General features: G+C 40.9%; 1 protein-coding gene across 1 annotated transcript; it reads right to left on the reverse strand.

Annotated features, from left to right (window-relative positions):
• Positions 1-2,068: 2,068 nt before the first annotated feature.
• Positions 2,069-18,461, reverse strand: LOC134224352 (poly [ADP-ribose] polymerase). Its single transcript, XM_062703680.1, has 4 exons — positions 18,021-18,461; positions 17,690-17,940; positions 3,694-4,880; positions 2,069-3,560 (listed from the first exon to the last, which is right to left on the reverse strand). Exons 1-4 carry the CDS (start codon positions 18,277-18,279, stop codon positions 2,264-2,266), a joined length of 2,994 nt encoding a protein of 997 aa, XP_062559664.1. The 5' UTR covers positions 18,280-18,461; the 3' UTR covers positions 2,069-2,263.
• Positions 18,462-20,204: the final 1,743 nt, after the last annotated feature.

Below are 20,204 nucleotides of genomic sequence, written 5' to 3' on the forward strand. Positions count from 1 at the left end.
CAATGCGCTTGACTGTGGATATACAACAGTAAAGCACATGTGGAGATTGGACAAATCAAGCATCCGAAAAATATTCAATTTGCAAAAAAGAGAGCTAACCGCGGTGGTACTCGGATTCTGATAACTTTTCCGCAAACGTGACCTTTAAGTGGTCTTGTTGTGTAGGGGTTATCACGCCTATCTAGAGAGTAGGAGGTTGAGGGTTCGAGTCCCTCCAAGACACGTGGATTCTTTTACGCAAATTTCATATCAATTTTTCTATTTCGAAACATGCATCATATATTTAAACAAAAAATGTAAATAACAAACCAAATTCTCATGAGATGGTCTCAACAATATTATAATTATTGGGTCCATGTGTAATTAGTTGCCAGCGATTGCAAAAATTTACAAAAAAATACAGTTTTTCAGGTAGACCGTCACTTGTCATTTGTGCGAAGAACACGCCATTTTGATCATTTTCACTGTTTTCAGTACAAGTTTCGACTATTAAAATGAAAAATGTGTCATTTAACAGCGAAAAAACGCATGCACTGTTATGATAACATCTATATTGTGCTGACAAGTTATAATTATATTTCAATTTAAACGCATTCTATAACAAAAATAACCGCAAAAGGCGCAAAGTTAGGAGCTGCGCAAAGTAGAGTGCGTGCACGCTACTCCGACAGCTCATTTGTTCAAAAAATGGCGTTTGGCCGAAAGGGGTCGACGTTTTTCATCATATAATCCGATCAGCCGAATAACATTTTCGGCCAAATTGCCCTTTCTGCAAAACTACCGTTTTGGTCAAATGAAATTTCGACAAGGCATATTCGACCAAACGACCTGTTAGAGCATATGGCTTTTTTAGCCAAATGACTAGTTTGGTCGTACCGTCAAACCGTTTTCCACATAATAACCGTATCGAACAAATGGAATTCGGCTAGATAGCTTTCGGCTTAACGTGTTATTCGGCTAAGTGGTATACGGTCAAATGACTTTCCGGATGACCCTTCGTCTTTTGAAAATTTTCTCGTAGAATTTCAAGCTTCTAAACAATTTCCCGTGAAAATTTCAAAGAAATTCCGGTGAAAACTTTGGAAGGGGAAGGATGGTTTGTTGGACACCTACTTAAGAAAGATGCAGAGAACTCTACGACCTCTCATAGGTGCCACGGGAGGTTTTGGGATTGCGTGGAAGGTTATAATAGAAGGAATCTTTATGGTATAACGTGAAACACAAAAGCACTAAGATAGAAATACAAAGTAGGAAAGGGACGAGCCTGGAATTGAACCCACGACCTCCTGCTTATAAGGCAGAAACGGTAGCCACTAGACCACCGAGCTCGTCTAATAGAGAAAACCAACTTATCAATGCACTAATTGGAAATGTTTTGAAAACCGACTGAAAAAAATATTCGTATTTATTGACATGCAAAACATATTGTGCAAAAGATAAACTTGGCAGGGCCAGGTTATAAATATTTTACTCTCGTTTGTTGAAATGGTTCATTGTTTCATGTTTTACTCATCCAACGCATTGATTTGAATGGCCATATTACCTACTTACCCCACTGTGACTTACTGAAATAAACACTCTAATTTTCATCAAACTTTGCTAACAGGTACATCGTCGCATTCACACTCAGGAGAAACCACACGTGTGTACAATTTGCAACCGCGCCTTTGCCCGTGTTTTTCTGCTGCAAATTCACCAACGAACACACACTGGAGAGCGGCCGTTCTCGTGCGAGGATTGTGGAAAACCGTTTAACCAACAGGGAGACTTGGCTGCTCACAGGCGAACCCACACAGGTGAGCGACCTCACCGTTGTGATATATGCGGCAGAGGTTTCATCAAAAGCAGTGGCCTTACGAAGCATCGCAAACAGCACGAACAACATCAAACCGACAAGATCCGCATGATGCTAATCGACTCGAAAGATGGCGAAAACGAACCTTTCGATATCGCAACAGGTGACATGGTGATTGAAGATGATAGTGTAACAAGCTAATTGTTTTGAATTCAAGTTTTTTTAGTTCAATTCATTCGGAGTGCTTTAGAGAAATTGAAAGATAGCCATAACTGTGATAAGCAGAACTGAATGTTTATAGTCGATTAAAAGATAACAAATAATTCCACGACGAAACAAGTAAAAATGTTCACGGAACGTTCATATGATTTCAAATCGGTTATGTTGTACTTCTTAGGCATTTAGGAACAAATATCATATTGGAAATTTTGGGAGCGAAGATTGACTTACCTGATTCTTTCGACACTCTTAATACTTATACTTGAAGTTCATCTTGAAAAGATACTGGCAGTTAACCTGGGCCACATCGTACACAATGTACTCGTTGTACAGCAGCGAGGTCATCATTTTTGGATCTTGTGTAGTGCCTTTACCCAGCGGAATTTCTACACCATCCTCGCGGATATGGGCCTCCTTCGGGTTCGGTTGGGTGCGACCGACACCCTTGGTGCTGTGCTTGTTACTCGGCAACTTGGTAACGTAGTGTGCCTGCTTATACTCGACCATATCACCCAACGCCACTTCGCACAGCAGCATGAGCCCAGTCGAGTTCGATGGACTGGTACAACAGTAGTTGGCCGACTTTGAAACCATGTCCGCGAAGTAGATACCTTTACCGAACATGTAACCCGTAACTGGCGCTTCCGGTGGGGCAATTTTCAGACCATGGGACAGAATACCCACAAAGTTGGTAAAACGAGAACCGTGCCACAAAAGTTTGCGATTATGCAGCTTTTTGAACGGCTTGTACCGGCGATCTTCTCCCTTTCGTTTGATTTTGAAAATATCCTCAATCTCCAATTCGTACGCCGTATGCGTTTCGGCATGGGTGTTCTTGACGTATTGTTGGAGCAGTTTGAATTCTTCTGAATCGCGTTTGATCGTTTCCATCTCCGTTTTGAGTTGCTCGTAATGGGCGTCCAACGGGTTCTTTTTGACATCCGTGTCCGTTTTCAAGAAACTGTAAGCAATTTCAATCTCCATCAAGCTGTCCAGCATTGCCTGCTTTTCGTTGATTTGTTCGACTGTGTCCAGAACCGTTGGAGTTTCCACCCCAAAGTTGTGTGGAATTAACGTGTAAAAGCGATTCGAAGCATCGATGAATTGAGGATTGCTTCCACCGTTCAAAATCAAATCGCATATCTCAGTAAGAACTTTCATTGCCAATTGCAGCTGTTTTTGCGAAAGTTTACCCAGTGGCATCTTCTCCATGTCCAACTCAAACTCCAACATCACCTTTTTCATCATATCCACGTCGAAGAGCATTCGCACCAGGTCCTGTACTGCTGGCTCTAGCTTGGATTTAATATTACTGTTTTCGGCCAACGATTTGGTTTCCTCATTATTGTATTCAATATCCACCGGGTAATAGGCTCCCGCATGCTTATGGAAAGAACCATGGCGGTAGTCGGTCCAATTGTTACCGGTTTTATCCTCGAAATGGTGCTCGAAAGAATTCATCGCATCCAATAATGTATCGCAATTTTCCACCTTGTTACCACCGATGGTCGTACCGATACGACCCCATGAGCGGAAAAACCAGAACCTACGGATAAAATAGAATATTAATTAAAGAATTTTTATAATGAAAACTATTATTAAGAAGCCTCCTTCAAAAATTGCATCTCAAGAAAGTACCTATCCAAAAAGAGACACAAACGCATGGTTCAAATACTTACTTGTTGCCCTTATCTGCAACCAGGATCTGCATCTTAAAGTACGAGTTTTTGTCCGATTGAATGTCGACTTTGTTAAGTACACAGTTGAACACCTCTTTGTCCTTTTTGTACACATGGGCCACGTCATCTAGACCGGAATCAGGATCGACGGCCAAGCCACCCTTGAGCTTGAGCGTCATCTTCGATGGGACCGATTTAGTGTAGATGCTCTTCTTCGATTTGGACTTTTCTTCGTCCTGTGGGATGCGACTGTGCGGATCCGAACCCCAGTCACAAATCGATTTGCTGGTTATGTACGACAAAGCACCGCCGCCTTTGGCATCCTCTAGAAAATCTTCCGGAACAACTTGGATTTGCAGATCTTTTGCTTCTTGCATACGAGAGCCCATCCGCTCAACCTCATGGGCTGTGGAGATGATAGCGGCTGTCGTATTTGTGATTTTGGTGCTTACCTTACCGCCTAGCTTCTGAATCTTATCCTTGAGTTCGTCTTTATGGGTTTCTGTTTTGCCAATAATGACAAATTGTAGTTCGTACAGTGGTGGTTTCTCACGCTTTACTTTTGGTTCTTCAGTTTCCTCCTTCTTTACTTTCTTCATGGTCGTGTTCAGACTTGGCGGTACGTATTTGATGACTCTCACACTGACCACAGATTTGTACTTTTCCAAGAATGGAAAAGCTTTCTTCAGCTCAGATGGAACCTTTGTCGGAACACGTGGTGGCGCCTTGTCAGTATTCAAACATTTCACCCACTCCGTAAGGTTGCCTTCACACATGTATGCAGATTTTTGCAAAACGTATTGTCCTTGGCATTTGGGACATGGCTTAAGTGCCCCGAAGGTCAAAATGTCGCATACGCGTTCCAAGCAGGCGTCGTAACCCTCCGGTATGGCCTGTTTGTTACGGGACAGAATGTCAATCAAATCATTCTTCTTCATTTCATCTGCCTTAATCTTATCGCGAATTTTGAAGAACGCTTTCTGTTGCTGAGCGTAAAGTTTTTCATCGATGACATCCTGGGCAGAGTCCACTTCGTCCTTTACTTCGGACTTGACCTTCTTGACTGGAACATCCTCTTGTTTGACTGCCGGTAGAAGCTCTTTTATCTTTGCCTTGTCCTCCTTCTTAAGGTTGCCGAATCCAGGAAGCGATTCTCCTTTTTCGTAGTACCCCAATTCGGATCGCAACTGCGGGATAAAAAAAATGTGCGTCAATGTTGAAAGAGTTTTTTTTACCATCTGTAATATGCCGATGAATTTGTTTAGTTAAATGTGAGTTTATCGGTTATTTATTATTAAGTATAGCGCAAAAGAAGGGTACATGGTCAGGGGTTCGTTATCAGTTTAAAAAGTAAATCAGTAAACGAGAGACATAACTCTCGCTTAATCATTAGAGTACAAGTGCAGACAACAATCATAATTACAATAAAGCTCATCAAATCCTCCCAAGCGATAAGCTATGTAAAACGTTCTCGCATATTGACCTTTGAGGAAATGGTTTTTATTTGCAAAGCTAAACATGTTAAAAGATCATCAGCGGGGCAATAAAGACACATTTTACTACATCATGCTCTGAAGCTATATTTATTTGGCAATAGAAATTTGGTTCCTTATCAAGTGAGGTGAGAAGTGAGTTGTTCAAAGTGGGTACAGAGTAGTGAGAAGTGAATACTGAGAAATGGAAGTGAGTACTGAATAGTGAGTGTTGAGGAGTTGAACTACAACCCTGATGTCACCACTCCGTAGCAGCAGAGCAAAGACCGTCCCCGTCCATGTGTCGCCGTATCAGAGCAAACGATCGACGTTGGCAAGGCAAGTTGTAGCTAATTCCCATACATTTGACGACGGCATCACAGCAATTGTTAAATACGATCGCCGTGCGGACTGTCCACCGCCAACTCGGGTGGCTAGGCATCGCAGTTAGCCGAGCTGTACGCTCTCCCTACCTATCTGAACGCTCCACTATCTCCGCTATCATCACGCTCAACGGTCATCGTCATCGTCATCGCGGCCCTAGGAGTGATAAGGAGGACCGGGTAATGATCATATCTCTCGGTGAGAATCTCTCTTAACCTTCTGTCTGTGCTCAAAAAATCTTACGTTGTCTGTGCTCTGGGGTCAAATTGACCCCAAATTGAAATTGCTATAACTTTTTTATTGTTTGGCCGATTTTGGAGTCTTGGGGCTGTTTCGAAAGATAATTTATTCATCTTTCAGGTCGTTACCAAAGATTGACTCTTGGTGGGCGGGAACATCGCGGGGAGGGGTTTTAGTGAGCAAGGGTACAAAAACAGTGATTTTTCATGATTATTTAACTTATATCCGAAAATCCTACCCATTTTGAACTGCACAGGTTGAATACAAAGAAAACTTTTGATGAACACTACCACAACATTCATGTTTGCCAAAAATGCTACAAACCAAAATACATCAGATCTCACATGGAGCAATATACTCAAATATAACAGCTCACTAGCGCCGCATCTTGGAAGAAGTGCTCATTATATTGAGCACCGCTTTGTAGTCCTGGATATCCTGAACAATGTTGCCGAATACAACTTGGGTGTAGGTATGAGGGATCTCAAGCTAAAGCAATATTTCAAACATGCAAGAATATTGCAAGTACACTAGCGCCGCCTATTTGTAAATTTCCTAATTATTTATTCCGTCACATGACAGTGCATTCTCACTAGACGAACTTTGTTAAAAACGTCATTTTTACAAATTTCAAATTTGTACGATAAGAATATTTACAATGAGGAAAATTCCATATATCGGAATTACTTGAGTAGTCTAAAATAATGAATCTACCGCCACCTAACGACCAAGCTCTAAACTTACCAATGCCTCATGTCAAAGCACACGCCTTCCTGCATAACCTTTTTGAAAAGGTGCAGTTCAAAATGGGTAGGATTTTCAGATATAAGTAAAATAAGCATGAAAATCACTGTTTTTGTACCCTTTTTTACCAAAACCCCTCCCCGCGATGTACCCGCCCACCTATAGTAAATCTTTGGTAACGACCTGAAAGATGATTAAATTATCTGTCAAAACAGCCCCAAAAATCCAAAACTGGCCAAACATTAAAAAAGTTATAGCAATTTCCATTTGGGGTCAATTTGACCCCAGAGCACAGACAACGTAAGTTTTTTGAAAAAAGTACACTGTAGCGCATATTTTCAAGATTTTTCAAGCGAATTTACACCTAGGAGACAGATCTCGGCGAGTTTTACCAAACTACCAAAAATTAGGAGAATCGGTTGAAAACTAAAAAAATGGCAGCCACTCAAAGTGGCCTGGGGTCATATTGACCCCAGAGCACAGACAAAAGGTTAAAGGCAACTGACACAAATCATCGCATCGCGAAACGGAGGACTGATGGACTGGACCTGGGAGGGAGATCCAGATACTACACACGAAATAACAATAAAATTAAAAGTCATGACGCAAGAAAATTATCGACGAGCAAAATATACCAAAGCAAGCGTCACACGGACTGACCAATTTTTGTTTTGCGTGTCATCGATGTTTTCGTTGATTTCATTGAAGCCGGTGAATGACTTTCTCAAGTTTCATATAACGTTTCGAGTGCGGGAATTTGAAATATGAAGTGTGTCGTGAAACTCTCTCTCCCGGAGTATTGAATTAAGAAGTGTCCGGAACATAGTCGTTTTTCGCTTCCATATGGAGGGAATCACAAAATGCAGTGGATTAAATTCAGTATAAATAAAATAACGAATCTCTTGTCAGCATCTATCTCGACTCATTCAAAGTCATTTATATAAAATTTAATAATTTTGTCGATATTTTTTCACACTAATTTATTCCTAATAATGATATAAATTTCAATGAATCGTTATCTAAATTCTCGTAAAGTATGATATCAATGCAATGATATATTTTGGCAAATAATTTCATAAATGATCACCACTACACCTTTATCCCTTTTTGTTCATCGAATCATCGGTATTTTGGCGTTTGTTTATCTCCGTTATCGACATTAGCTTTTTGATTATGAAGAGATAGCCTTGTCGTCATGAAGAACCATTTCACAAGGACATTGCCGGTAATTGATGTTTTGGGGTAAGGAAAATAATTCCCCTACATATTGATTATATTTGAATGAAAATTATATGGGATAGAATGTTAATGCAATTTAGCTATTACCAATCAAAACTACATTGTGGTCTAATGATTAAGATCTCTGAGCAAAGGTTCTACAGAATTCTTTCTTCCAGGTTCGATAAACGATTAAGCAAATAAATAAATAAATAAAAATCTGCATAAAAGATAACTCTCGATGTTCCTCTGAAGAACCTAAAATTAAAGTTTTTATCAAAAATTCTGACATATCGATAAAGTATAACGGTGAAAAATCATACCGTTTTAACGGTATCGATATTTTGGAAAAGATCCTTTGCATTTTTTTGAGTAATTTAAAATTCTTCATGAAACGACATCTATCGCTATCGATGGTTCATAAGAAAACTTTTAAAATTTGATAAGAAGAATTTTGAAGAAACTTAAAGAAATGGTTGGCAAGGATTGATTATTCATGTTGGCAAATGTGTTTTGTTTTCTTTTGCATTTCGAAGTAGCTTGTTTCATAACGGGTGGGAAAAGACGGAAGTTGCAAAGCGAAATCTCTCTTCCATTCTTTCACCATATATGCCAGATTCTGACGACGAACACTGTACAGATTTTTTCAAATCGTCAAAATCCGACTATTCACGATTAAAATAACGAAAAAAAAAATTACTGTAGCTGCGGATTGGGTTGACTTTCAAGAACGTGAAACGAGCGATGCAGATAATGAATTTAGGCGATAAACAAAGGAAATTATTGCAAGAAGATGTATCCTAGACGTCTTCTTTTATCTTTACAATGGACACCATTTTCAAACGAGTTTCACAGTTCAATTGTATTAAATAGGCTTTTTTTTTGTTCAACAACCGTCGTTTCAAATATAGATTGATAATGTTCAATATAATTTTCTGCTTTTTATACTTTTCAAGCAAATGATCAATATCGATACTCCCCATTTATTAAACATTTTCAGCTAGGTCTGCGGTGACGTTTCATGACAACTAAAGTTAGGTCTGCACTGACATTCATATTCTTTTAATCTGAATCTCCCTCGCAGGACTGGACGATACGTACCGACAGTTAGTCCACTTCAACTAGATCACCGGTCAGCATGCTCCGCGAACGATCCACATCCAATCGATAGTGTTTGTGTGGCAAATTGAATTAACTTAAGTTTAGAACCGTGTTAGAGTTAGGAGGAAATAGTTAAATAGTTTTTAAGCATGTTGTGCATTGTGAACGTAAAAATAAAGTGTTATCCTATCTAAAAATCGTGCTAGTTCCTAATTTGTTACGGTGATTGACTTCATATCGGTCTGTGTGCCAGCCAACCAGTATAACGTGCTCTGTGTGCACCATCATCAACCCTTTCTACACTGGAGTCAACAACATTCGATGTCGGGGATTGGAATCCATCCAACTGAGCTTATTTTCGAAGGTAATTGGCCAGTTCCCGAACATTCTAGTCCGTCGAACCGGATAAGGACTGCCGGAATCAGGAACTGAGGAAGCTGACGACACTGGAACGAGGCAAGAACCGGCCATTAGAACACCATCAACTTTGGATAGTTGGCGCCATCCCACAGGAGAACAATTGATTTCATTGAGGCTTGGAATACATAGGAGGCAAGAGCGCCAGCACACAGGGTAATAATCGGAGGCTTTGTTCCATTGAAGGGAATTGCGCGCTTAAGGATTTAGCATTTTTTGGATCGCCATCGCGGATGACCGCCATCGGTTTGGCTTGGACTTCATCGGAATAGAGTTTTGTGCAGGTTAGTGAACCCATTGCTTCGCATATAGGGAATTGCGCGCTTAAGGATTTAGCATTTTGTGGATCGCCATCGCGGATGACCGCCATCGGTTTGGCTTGGACTTCATCGGAATAGAGTTTTGTGCAGGTTAGTGAACCCATTGCTTCGCATATAATTCGCATATAACATATAACAAGCTCTATCTGGTAAAAGGGCGAATGTCGCAAGAGAGGATTCTCTTCGTCGACTTCCCCTCTTTTAAATAAAAGTGACAAGCAGTGGATTTCATCGCGGTTTATCACCTCAGAATGCAAGCTTTCATTGTTTTCTTTCGTTCTGAGGGGAAAAACCGCAACGAAATCATCTGCTTGTCACTTTATTTTAAAAGAGGGGAAGTCGGCGAAGAGAATTCTCTCTTGCGACATTCGCCCTTATTCCAGATAGAGCTTGAATGTCCAGCCAAGCTAGGCATCTTACAACCTACTAACATCTGTTATCTTCCGTGACCTGGTGACTTGAACGTGAACCAAACGGACGGTTTGGAGTGGATACGATCGAAAGTGGACATTTTATGGTGATCGAATGCAATTACCCTAACTGGCGTCAACATTCGGGAAAAACCATAGGCGTGTACAATTCATGGATCATCGAGTAATTTGAGAAGGCCATCGACTAGCTATCTAACTGGCGGACATCGGGCATAATTACTGGTGGACAAGTCGACGACTGGCTATCCTGGTTCGGAATAGGATAAACCGAACTGAACATTGATTGGCATACCAAACCGGGAGAACTCGAGCTACTTCTACCCGGTGCAAAGGATTTCAGCACAGAGAGGAGGCATCGCATCACTTTTGTCCAGGTAAATTAGGAATTTAGTGTACTGCCGAAGCAAGATCAATAATATTACACCATTTTAATTTAGACAAAACCTCTTCGTTTTACCTCTCTGACCACTGAGCCCTGTTGCCCGTCTGGGCTCCACCATCTTTGAGTTTGGATTGCTATAAGTTGGATTCGATTGTATTCGGGGTGTTTTCTGTGGACATTTGGTGGATTGATCAGTGCTGTAACTGTTTCCTGTGGTGAGTTGCCGCAGTATATGCCTGGCCGAAGCCATATTTTTTGGATTCTACACCAAATTCTCTCCTCTTCATCCATAACTGGTTCTGTTCGAGTTTTGACGATTTTATGTGACATTTTATGTGGAACTGAACGCAAGGCTGTTTGTATGACTGATTGATTGATTGAACTTAGAGTATCACTTCCTGTTTTGTCGGGTAAATTAATGCAGTACATGCCTTGCGAAGCTAGGCCTGCACTCTGCCTACTAGGGTAAAAGACCCAATAGTGGAGGAACTAAGGACGTTCCACCACTATTTCTTGCTTTTCATCAAGTCTATACTTCATTGCACTTACCTCAAGAGTGTATAAGAAAAATAGTTAAACATATTTCATCCGAAAAGTGTTGAAATTGCAGCAGAATCCATTATTGCCACCTAAAATGGTACCTCCAATTATTGGTGCAGTGTTCCAATAGTTGCGTTATTTTTTATTTCGTGTTCCTATAGTTGCGATTTCCATTATTTTCTTATGGAACTCGCGACTATGGGTACACTACCGCAACTATTGGTGCAAAGCCGAGAAAAGGATAAGGTATTTTAGTGATACTTTACCGATTTTGAGGGAAATCCAAACCTGTTTCCTTTTATTTCGTCTACTGACATATCAACAAAAAGATGGACTACATAGGTTGCTGCGTTCAATTCGTAGATTTTGCCAAAAAACCGCAACTATAGGAACACCCACGACTATCGGATCTTTCGTTTCGTTTCTCCGGGTAAATTAAAATAGTACATGCCTGGCGAAGCTAGGCCTCTCGCAGTATACTACACCGTACCTCTCTCTTCCTAAACATCACCATTGTGACGACGGCAACATGGCACCACCCGCTGGAGCATCAACTTCCAAGGCGCCGTCGATGAGGGTATTGACAGCGAGGCTGAAGGCAACTCAACTGTCCTTCAACGACATTCAGCGGTTCACCGAGGCATTTTCTGATGCCAATACTGCTACCGAGGTGGAAGTACGTATTGCAAAACTCGACGAGCTGTGGGAGAGCTACAGTGCTACTATGGTGGAGATCTTCGCTCATGGGGAATTCAGCGATTGATATTATGAGATCAAATCCTTCCTAATGGACAAGATCAAATCGTTCCAGAAACCCCAGGTTCTGGAACAGCCGAATCGAGGTGGAGATGGGGCTTCAGCAATTGTCGATCACGTACGTTTGCTGCAGATCCAGCTGCAGACGTTCAACGGAGACATCGACGAGTGGCTGAGTATTCGCGACCTATTCACGTCGCTCATCCACTGGAAGGTGGATCTACCGGAAGCGGAAAAACTTCATTACTTGAAGGGCTGTCTTCAAGGAGAACCCAAGGCTCTTATTGATCCGCTTCCAATCACAAAAGCCAATTATCAAGTGGCGTGGGATTTGCTGTTAAAGCGCTATAATAACATCAAGCAGCTAAGAAAGCGGCGGGTACAAGCTCTCTTCAAACTGCCCACACTCTCGAAGGAATCAAGTGTAGACCTTCACAACACCCTGGTTGAAGGCTTTGAACGAATCGTGCACACACTCGACCAGGTCGTCCAGCCGGACGAGTACAAGGATCTTCTCTTTGTGAACATCCTCACAGCACGATTGGATCCAGTTACGCGTACGGGGTGGGAAGAGGTCTCATCGGGGAAGCCGCAGGATACCTTGGAGGATTTATTCGAGTTTCTGCGGCGTCGAATCCAGGGGTGGCATTGTACATCTCGATTCGAACGTAATTCTATCGAGTCGAACATGTTTGGCATTACGGGTTTTGATTCGATCTCGAAAACGACTCATCGTTCGAGTATGCTCGACGAGGTACAAGAATAACGAGATGTTTTGGCATTATGGAGACTCGATAGCACACTGAAAAACCCAGATTAATCCACCTAGCGGTGAAGGTGCCTTTCTCGCGCTAAAAGGTAATAAATCTAGCCTTTACGCCTACACCTCGATGATGTACAAGAAAGGAAAAACAGTTACACCGTCTGATATGATAAAAACAATTTACACTAGTAGACGACAAATGGCGCTGCCAAAAGTTTCTGGAATTTCCTATGTTCGAATTTTGACTTTCGGACAATTTAGTACTATGTACATAGTACTATGAAACTGAACGAAGAGCATACTTACGCCTAAATGCGTGCAACACGAGCATCTTTATAGTACGATGAAACTCTTAATGGGAAGCCACGGATAAAATATTCATAGATGCAAGGCATTTTTCATAACACATTATTGTTCTATGTGACTATGTCTCATCACTATTTTAATATTATCTATTTTTTGCAATATGCAATTATTATGAAATTCAATAGTGATCAACAGCGTTTTAGTCTCTGTCGGATGCAACTTGTTGCAAGAAAATCGATAAAGAGTTTCTATGTGAAAATTTGGCTAATGTTTTTTATGGCATTTTGTGCACACACACACGCACACACATACACACACACACACGCACACACGGACAGACAGACATTTGTTCAGCTCATCGAGCTGAGTCGAATGGTATATAACACTATGGGTCTCCGGGACTTCTATCAAAAGTTCGATTTTGGAGTGAAATGATAGCCTTTCGGTACAACTTAGTTGTACGAGAAAGGCAAAACGACTCAAGTCGAATGAAAAACACTCGTCACCTTTATAGCTTTCGAATGTTGTTCGAGAGTCATTTCTTGCTGAAAGTTTTTATTTATATTTGTTATTATTTCTCTACGGGAAGAGAATAAATGTTTCATTATTGAATCTTGAAGGAAAGAATGTCATAAGTATATCTACTTTTATAGTTTCCTGACAATATGCAATCTCTGATTATCCCGAAATCCGCCTAAAAACGACTTTAACTTGTTTTTTCAGTTTCCACGTATTTCTTAACGATTTCGATTAACCGCGTGAAAAATCTATGGGGAAAATCTGCGTGAAAACGTGTATATTCCAAAATCTACGTAAAAAAAAGTTGAGTTAGATAAAGAAAAAACGCGCAAGAGATGACCCAAGTGCATTTAGCTAAAACACATGGAAACATCAAAGTAATTTATTTTCGAAGCCTTCTTTGGCTTTAAATTATTTAGCTCAAAATTGGATCTGTGGCATAAACTCGAATAAACATAAAATTTATAATTTGTGTCGTAACAATATCTCAATTTACAAAACATATCGTATCGGCATAATGTTGCTCAATGAATAATATTGCTTTGTATAGTCACTGAGCACAATTTGCTTGTTTATAAATTAACTGTCAATTCATGCCCTGAAGGATGCCTTTCCATCATTCATCCATCATCTGCATGCTACACGCAGATGAAATTACTCTTATTCTCTCTGTTTACTCACATTCGCCATGCGCTGAAGGTTGTCTCTCCAGTGGGCATACTAAACACGGAGACAGCTATCTCTCATTCTCTCTGTTTACATTTTATTTGACAGAACATACTCGATTGAGCTAGTACAACACCATTCGAAATCTTGTACTGCGACTGAATGAAGTCGAACGAAATACATAATGCCGCAATTTTTTCGAAACGAATACAAAAACGTACGAATCGAGTGATTCGATTCGAGATGCGCAATGCCACCCCAGGTTTTGGACAGCCTCCCGGCAAAATCTACCGACACTAGGGGTGCCGGTCAAATTCAGCAGTACTCGAAGGTGAAGCAATTAACGGTGAAGGCCAGCTATAGCTCTACCCAGGCGTCTAGGGGACGCTGCGTTGTCTGTTCGTCACATAATTTTCTTTATCAGTGCAACAAGTTTCATCGAATGACGGTATCGGACAGGGACAGTCTACTGAAATCTCATGGACTTTGTCGGAACTGCTTCAGGACGGGGCACCATGCCAAGGAATGCCAATCAAAATTCTCCTGTAAGAACTGCAAGGGTCGACACCATACCCTAGTATGTTTTAAGCAGGGGAAAGAGAAAGAATCCAAGGTGGCAGCAGTTGCTGGGGGCAACCAGCCATCTGTACTCAAAAATCAAAGGGATTCATCCAACACCCAAGTGGCTAACGTGGCAGCCACGGAAGCTGTAGTGTCCGCTACTTTACTGTACGGCAAATCCTTCAAAAATGCCGTGAATACCAGGTCCCAACGCACCATATTTTCGTTGATTTCAAGGCGGCATACGACAGTATAGACCGCGTAGAGCTATGGAGAATTATGGACGAGAACAGCTTCCCTGGGAAGCTTACCAGACTGATCAAAGCAACGGTGGATGGTGTGCAAAACTGTGTGAAGATTTCGGGCGAACACTCCAGTCGTTCGAATCGCACCGGGGACTAAGACAAGTGTCGTATCAAAAATCCGGTTCAGCAGGACAGCGAAAAGAACACTTGTTGTCGCCTCAAAATTCGTACACAGAATGAATTCCTTTCTTTCTTTTTTTTTGTTCTTCTTCCGGGATGATAGAAACGCAAATAAGAACGCTACCTTGAAGCTTGTGACGGAAAAGTAAAAAACGTAAACGGTGAGCTTTTTTCAAAAGTTTGAAAAGTCCCGAATTCGCGTTTCCGCAAACCTGATTGCCAACTTTACTTGAAAAAGATGCAAAGTGCTGTAGCTGCAGTGTTTTGAAATTATGTTCTAAGTCAATGATAGCAATTGATTTAACAAAAGATGTATTTATTTTATCATTCTTTTTATTTCTCCATTACTTTTCTGTTACTCTACAACAAGGTGATGGACTTTCGTGCCTGTTGTTCAACATTATGCTAGAAGGTGTCATGCGGAGAGCCGCGTGTAACAGCCGGGGTACGATTTTCAATAGATTCAGCCAATTTATTTGTTTCGCGGATGACATGGACATTGTCGGCCGAACATTTGCAAAGGTGGCAGAACTGTACACCAGCCTGAAATGTGAAGCAACAAAAGCTGGACTGGTGGTGAATGCGTCAAAGACAAAGTACATGCTTATGAGCGAAACCGAGCGCGACAGGACCCGCCTGGGAAGCAGTGTTACGATAGACGGGGATACCTTCGAGGTGGTCGAGGAATTCGTCTACCTCGGATCCTTGCAAACGGCTGATAACAATGTTAGTCGTGAAATACGAAGGCGCATCATCTGTGGAAGTCGGGCTTACTACGGGCTCCAGAAGAAACTGCGGTCAAAAAAGATTCGCCACCGCACCAAATGTGTCATGGACAAGACGTTAATAAGACCGGTAGTCCTCTACGGACATGAATCATGGACAATGCTCGAGGAGGACTTGCAAGCACTCGGAGTATTCGAGAGACGGGTGCTTAGGACCATCTTTGGCGGTGTGCAAGAAGACGGTGTGTGGCTGCGAAGAATGAACCATGAGCTCGCCCAACTCTACGGCGAACCCAGTATCCAGAAGGTAGCTAAAGCCGGAAGGGTACGATGGGCAGGACATGTTGTAAGAATGCCGAATAGCAACCCTGCAAAAATGGTGTTTGCTTCCGATCCAGTAGATACGAGACGGCGTGGAGCGCAGCGAGCGAGATGGGCAGACCAGGTGCAAAACGACTTGGCGAGCGTGGGGCGTATCCGAGGATGGAGAGATGCGGCCTCGAACCGTGCATCGTGGCGTCAAATTGTTGATTCAGTGTTATCTGTTTAGATGTAGACTAAATAAATGAATGAAAATGAACCGAACATAAATATGTTCGCATTAACGATTGCGCCCTAATACCGGTTCTAAGCTTCGATGCAGAGTACACGAGCTTTGATCGCCAGTGACAGGCGTACGGGGCCCTTGTTCGGCACTTCATCTCATAGCTCCCATTTCTATCCCATCAAATACAAAGCAAGAAAAGGTATTGTATTTGTAATTTATTTTTGTTTATTATTTTTTGTTATTTTTTGTGTTATTATTTTTATTGTTATTTTTTTTTTCAGCAGTGAGCACGCATATCAGCAAAAAAAAAAGCGAAAAGATTGGTGTTGTATTTCTCTGTTTTGCGATGAGATGAATATATGTTCAGTGAGATGGAAAACGGAATAGTTCCCCTATTTGAATCGTAATTTTATTGATCAAAGGTAGCCTGCTAATTATAAAACTTTAGATCAGGTCAAAGAAGAGTATAAAGGAATTTGATATGGAGTGGAATTACGTAACGTAATTAAATCTACACTATCAGCAATAACTTTTTTTTCATTTAATCTTTATAAGAGTGATTTGAATTCATCACTAAACAGCAATGACTCATCTATGTAGCTCCTGACAGTTTCTCTTGAATGCTGTTCGAGCTGGTTGTATTTTGTTCGTTCTTAATTCGTTCCGTCCCTGCTAGAATCCAAGCACTCTTACGTGTGCACAAAAAACAGCATGAAGTTAATCGCCAGTAATTTGTATATCGCGAAAGACATCTAACGCGGGTTTTCTTATAAGGTAGGTACTTTTCATGAAAAAATCATTTGTTACCTATGCCTTTACACCTATGCCTGGCGTATTATAGAGCTTCATATCACGACATATGTGAATCAGTTAAGGTCGAGATTTGGGCCGATCACAAATTTCAAGAATCAGCAAAATTTTGCTAAACTTAAATGTGTTGATATTTTTGGTGAAATTTTACTGAACTCTAGCAAAACAAATGAATAAAACGATTCCGCATGGCTGTTAAGTGCTTCCTGTCGCGTTTCATTCTGGTTTCAAACAGATGCACCTGTAATGCCTCCTTAAGGAGTTTGTACGAATGCTCGTAATGATGGGATAAAATGGAAATGCTAAACGAAACAAACTGGGCTAGACTCTAGACTAGAACTACATCAGTCCGGCAGAATTGTGTGTTTATAAAACCCATTCCTTTTCCAGGATTCGCAGTCCAAATATCTCTTGGTTGCATAAAACCATTGTTGAGGAACCAAATTTTACGTTCCATGTTATAAAAACGACATATTTCATTCTAAACCAGGATAGTGTCCGATTATTATGCCAGTAAAAGTATAACATTGCTGGCCCAACTTAAAAAGTATCGAAAAGCTGCGAAACGAACAAACTCTCATACTTAATCAACAACCCAAATCATTGTTTTACCCCTTGCAGCAGTTGCAAATAAAATGTGAAAACAGCCTACAACCATTCAATACATACCTTTGAAAAGCACTCTGCATGATGCCATAGCGCTTGGCCGCCGTACTTCATTCCGACCTCCGTTGTGTAGTCCACCTTCTTAATACGGACTTCATCCTTCAGGATTTTTATTTCGCATCCGCGACACATGGCTCGACCGGATGATGCGTACTCTACCCCAAAATCCTTCAGAGCCATGCTCTGTTCGGCGGTACGCTTCTTACCCTTTCCTTTTCCGGCTGGCGCCGCAACCACCCCACTTCCCAGGGCGGCTGAAATATCAAAGACAACCGAATATTATTTCCACAGCCATCATAACCAGAGCTAGCTGTCGGAGCCGCTTACAACTTACCGATTTTCTTCCGCAGCTCCTCTTGGTCCTCATAACGGAGCCCTTCAAAGTGGGCGATGTCACCCTCGGTAGTCGGTCGTAATTTCTGGAAGAAGCACTTGTCATGGTACCACTGTGCCTGCTTGCCATCGTGGAAAGCCGACTGGACCATCGCCCCAAGGCGGAGCACGTCCTTATCAATTTTGTTTTTACACAGTTTACACGACGCACGACCACTTTTGGCGTATTCGGCCACGTACGGAAGGTTTTGGGCATCCATTTCCTCCGAGGTTTATATTTTGCACGAGAAATTGATATAATATTCAGACTCAACAACTCTTCACAAAACTCAACACAGAACACTGACTCTTCAGCCTCGTCAGGAAAGTACAGGTTTCGAATGAAAAAACAAACGGCGCGATCCATCAAACGTGTACAAAAGAGAGAGTGTGATCATTTTTTGAAGTTTATTTTCGTTATTTTCGTCCGTTTGGCGCCAAAACAACAAGATTGATATAAAAGCAAGGATGTTTTGCGTGTAGACACTATATTCCATAGACGAGCGGAGACGGTTGAATTATATCGCTATCAGCCCGGTGGCATCCCTATCTCACACAATCTGAAGAGTGAAGACGACCTTACTGTTGAGGTCGAAATACGTATCTGTCAAGGTACAATTAAGTGGTGGAATTAAATGGGATTGTACAAACTCGTCTTATGACAAGTGAATAAATAAAAAATCGAATTTGTTATAATAGGCGAATTTGAGTAAAGCTCGTCGATCATTTCGACATCTGGTGGTCGTCACAAGAACCACGAAAAAAGTGTCGTTGGCCAAAAAAGTGCATTGGCAGCATTAGGAGGTAGTACGGTTTTCGCGTTTTCTGGTTAATCCAATCATTTATGAAAGCAAATTTAGTCGCAAATTGGAAGAAAATTTTGTTTTCTTTGGGATGAGCTTCCATCCGGTGGGTGCTTGCATATAATTTTTCACATTAAACAGCACATCTCTTGCAGTGCCTCCACCGCACAATCTTGGTTATGAATTCCCGGATTTTTAATTCGTGACTTATTTGGGTGGGATTTGTCTTCAACAGCTGCTTAAAGACTGTAAGAATCCATTGCCAGTGGAAAACATGAGACAATATACCAAAAAGTAAAGTAAATTTTATGGAGAAAATTTGATTTTGCATGTAAATAATCGCTTCTGACGACTTTTCTCCCAAACTCTCGCAGCGCACTCTACCACTGGATCCTTCTCGAATTCGCCTATATAATATATAATATACACCGACAAACCGACGGGCCTCTCTGATTCCAAAATTGGCAAAAAAAATTACAATAGTTTTACTTCGAGTGTAGTAACTCGTTCTGTCATTACTGGCATTAACGTTCTTTTGATAGAAAAAGCCAAGAAAAAGAAAAAGCAAAATGCGCGCAATCCACCAGCTGGTGGACGTAAACATTATATGCACGTTTCAAACAATCTACACAGCGATGAAGATAAAAATAACCAAGTAATAGAAAATCTTTTTCGATGCTTAAATCGACATTTAAGTCTTTACGATCATTACACACATTTTTGAAAATCGAATGTTTTTCATTTGGCTAACGAATCCTATCATAAAACTCTTGATATTTATAATATCGAATATTGATTATTATGTGGAAGCTGATGAAATAAATTAAAGAGTGCATGACCAAATTTGCCCGCACATTTGTGAGAGCTGTTGTGTAAACCATCGCACAGATGGAGCTAGGTAATGAAAGGAGAGTAATTGCCAAGAAATTTCAAGAACTGTATATGGGAAGGCACGTCGGTTTGTCGGTGTAATATATATCAAGCATAATTTTTCATAACGACGTATGTAACAATTATGAGGATTCGAGAAATCCTTTGCAGAAAGTTGACAAAACTTTTTCTAAAACTGTTTTAAAACTAAATCTTTTTTCAATACTTTTTTCCGCTGGCATGCGTCATTACATGACACGTAATAAGCGTGCTTCACATCAAATCTCAGTTCATTCAAATTCACTGTGAAAAACGATAAAATTATACATACACCGGTATGCTGCAACACAAAAAAAAATCGTTGGTAAAAGTAAAAAAACGTTGGTAAAATTGAGAAAATTAGTTAGTGATTTTCAGTAGAAAGTATTAGATTGTTAAATCCACCAATGCAAAAATTGTCACTTCGATAAGAA

Source organism: Armigeres subalbatus, chromosome 3 (assembly GCF_024139115.2).
Source record: "Armigeres subalbatus isolate Guangzhou_Male chromosome 3, GZ_Asu_2, whole genome shotgun sequence".
NCBI lineage: Eukaryota > Metazoa > Arthropoda > Insecta > Diptera > Culicidae > Armigeres > Armigeres subalbatus.

Coding starts and splice junctions, on each gene's coding strand:
- LOC134224352 (XM_062703680.1), bottom strand. CDS start 18,279: ATGGATGCCCAAAACCTTCCGTACGTGGCCGAATACGCCAAAAGTGGT. Junction 4,881..17,689: donor ATGCAGAGTGCTTTTCAAAG/GTATGTATTGAA, acceptor TTTATCCCGCAG/TTGCGATCCGAATTGGGGTA. Junction 3,561..3,693: donor GTTGCAGATAAGGGCAACAA/GTAAGTATTTGA, acceptor TTTTATCCGTAG/GTTCTGGTTTTTCCGCTCAT.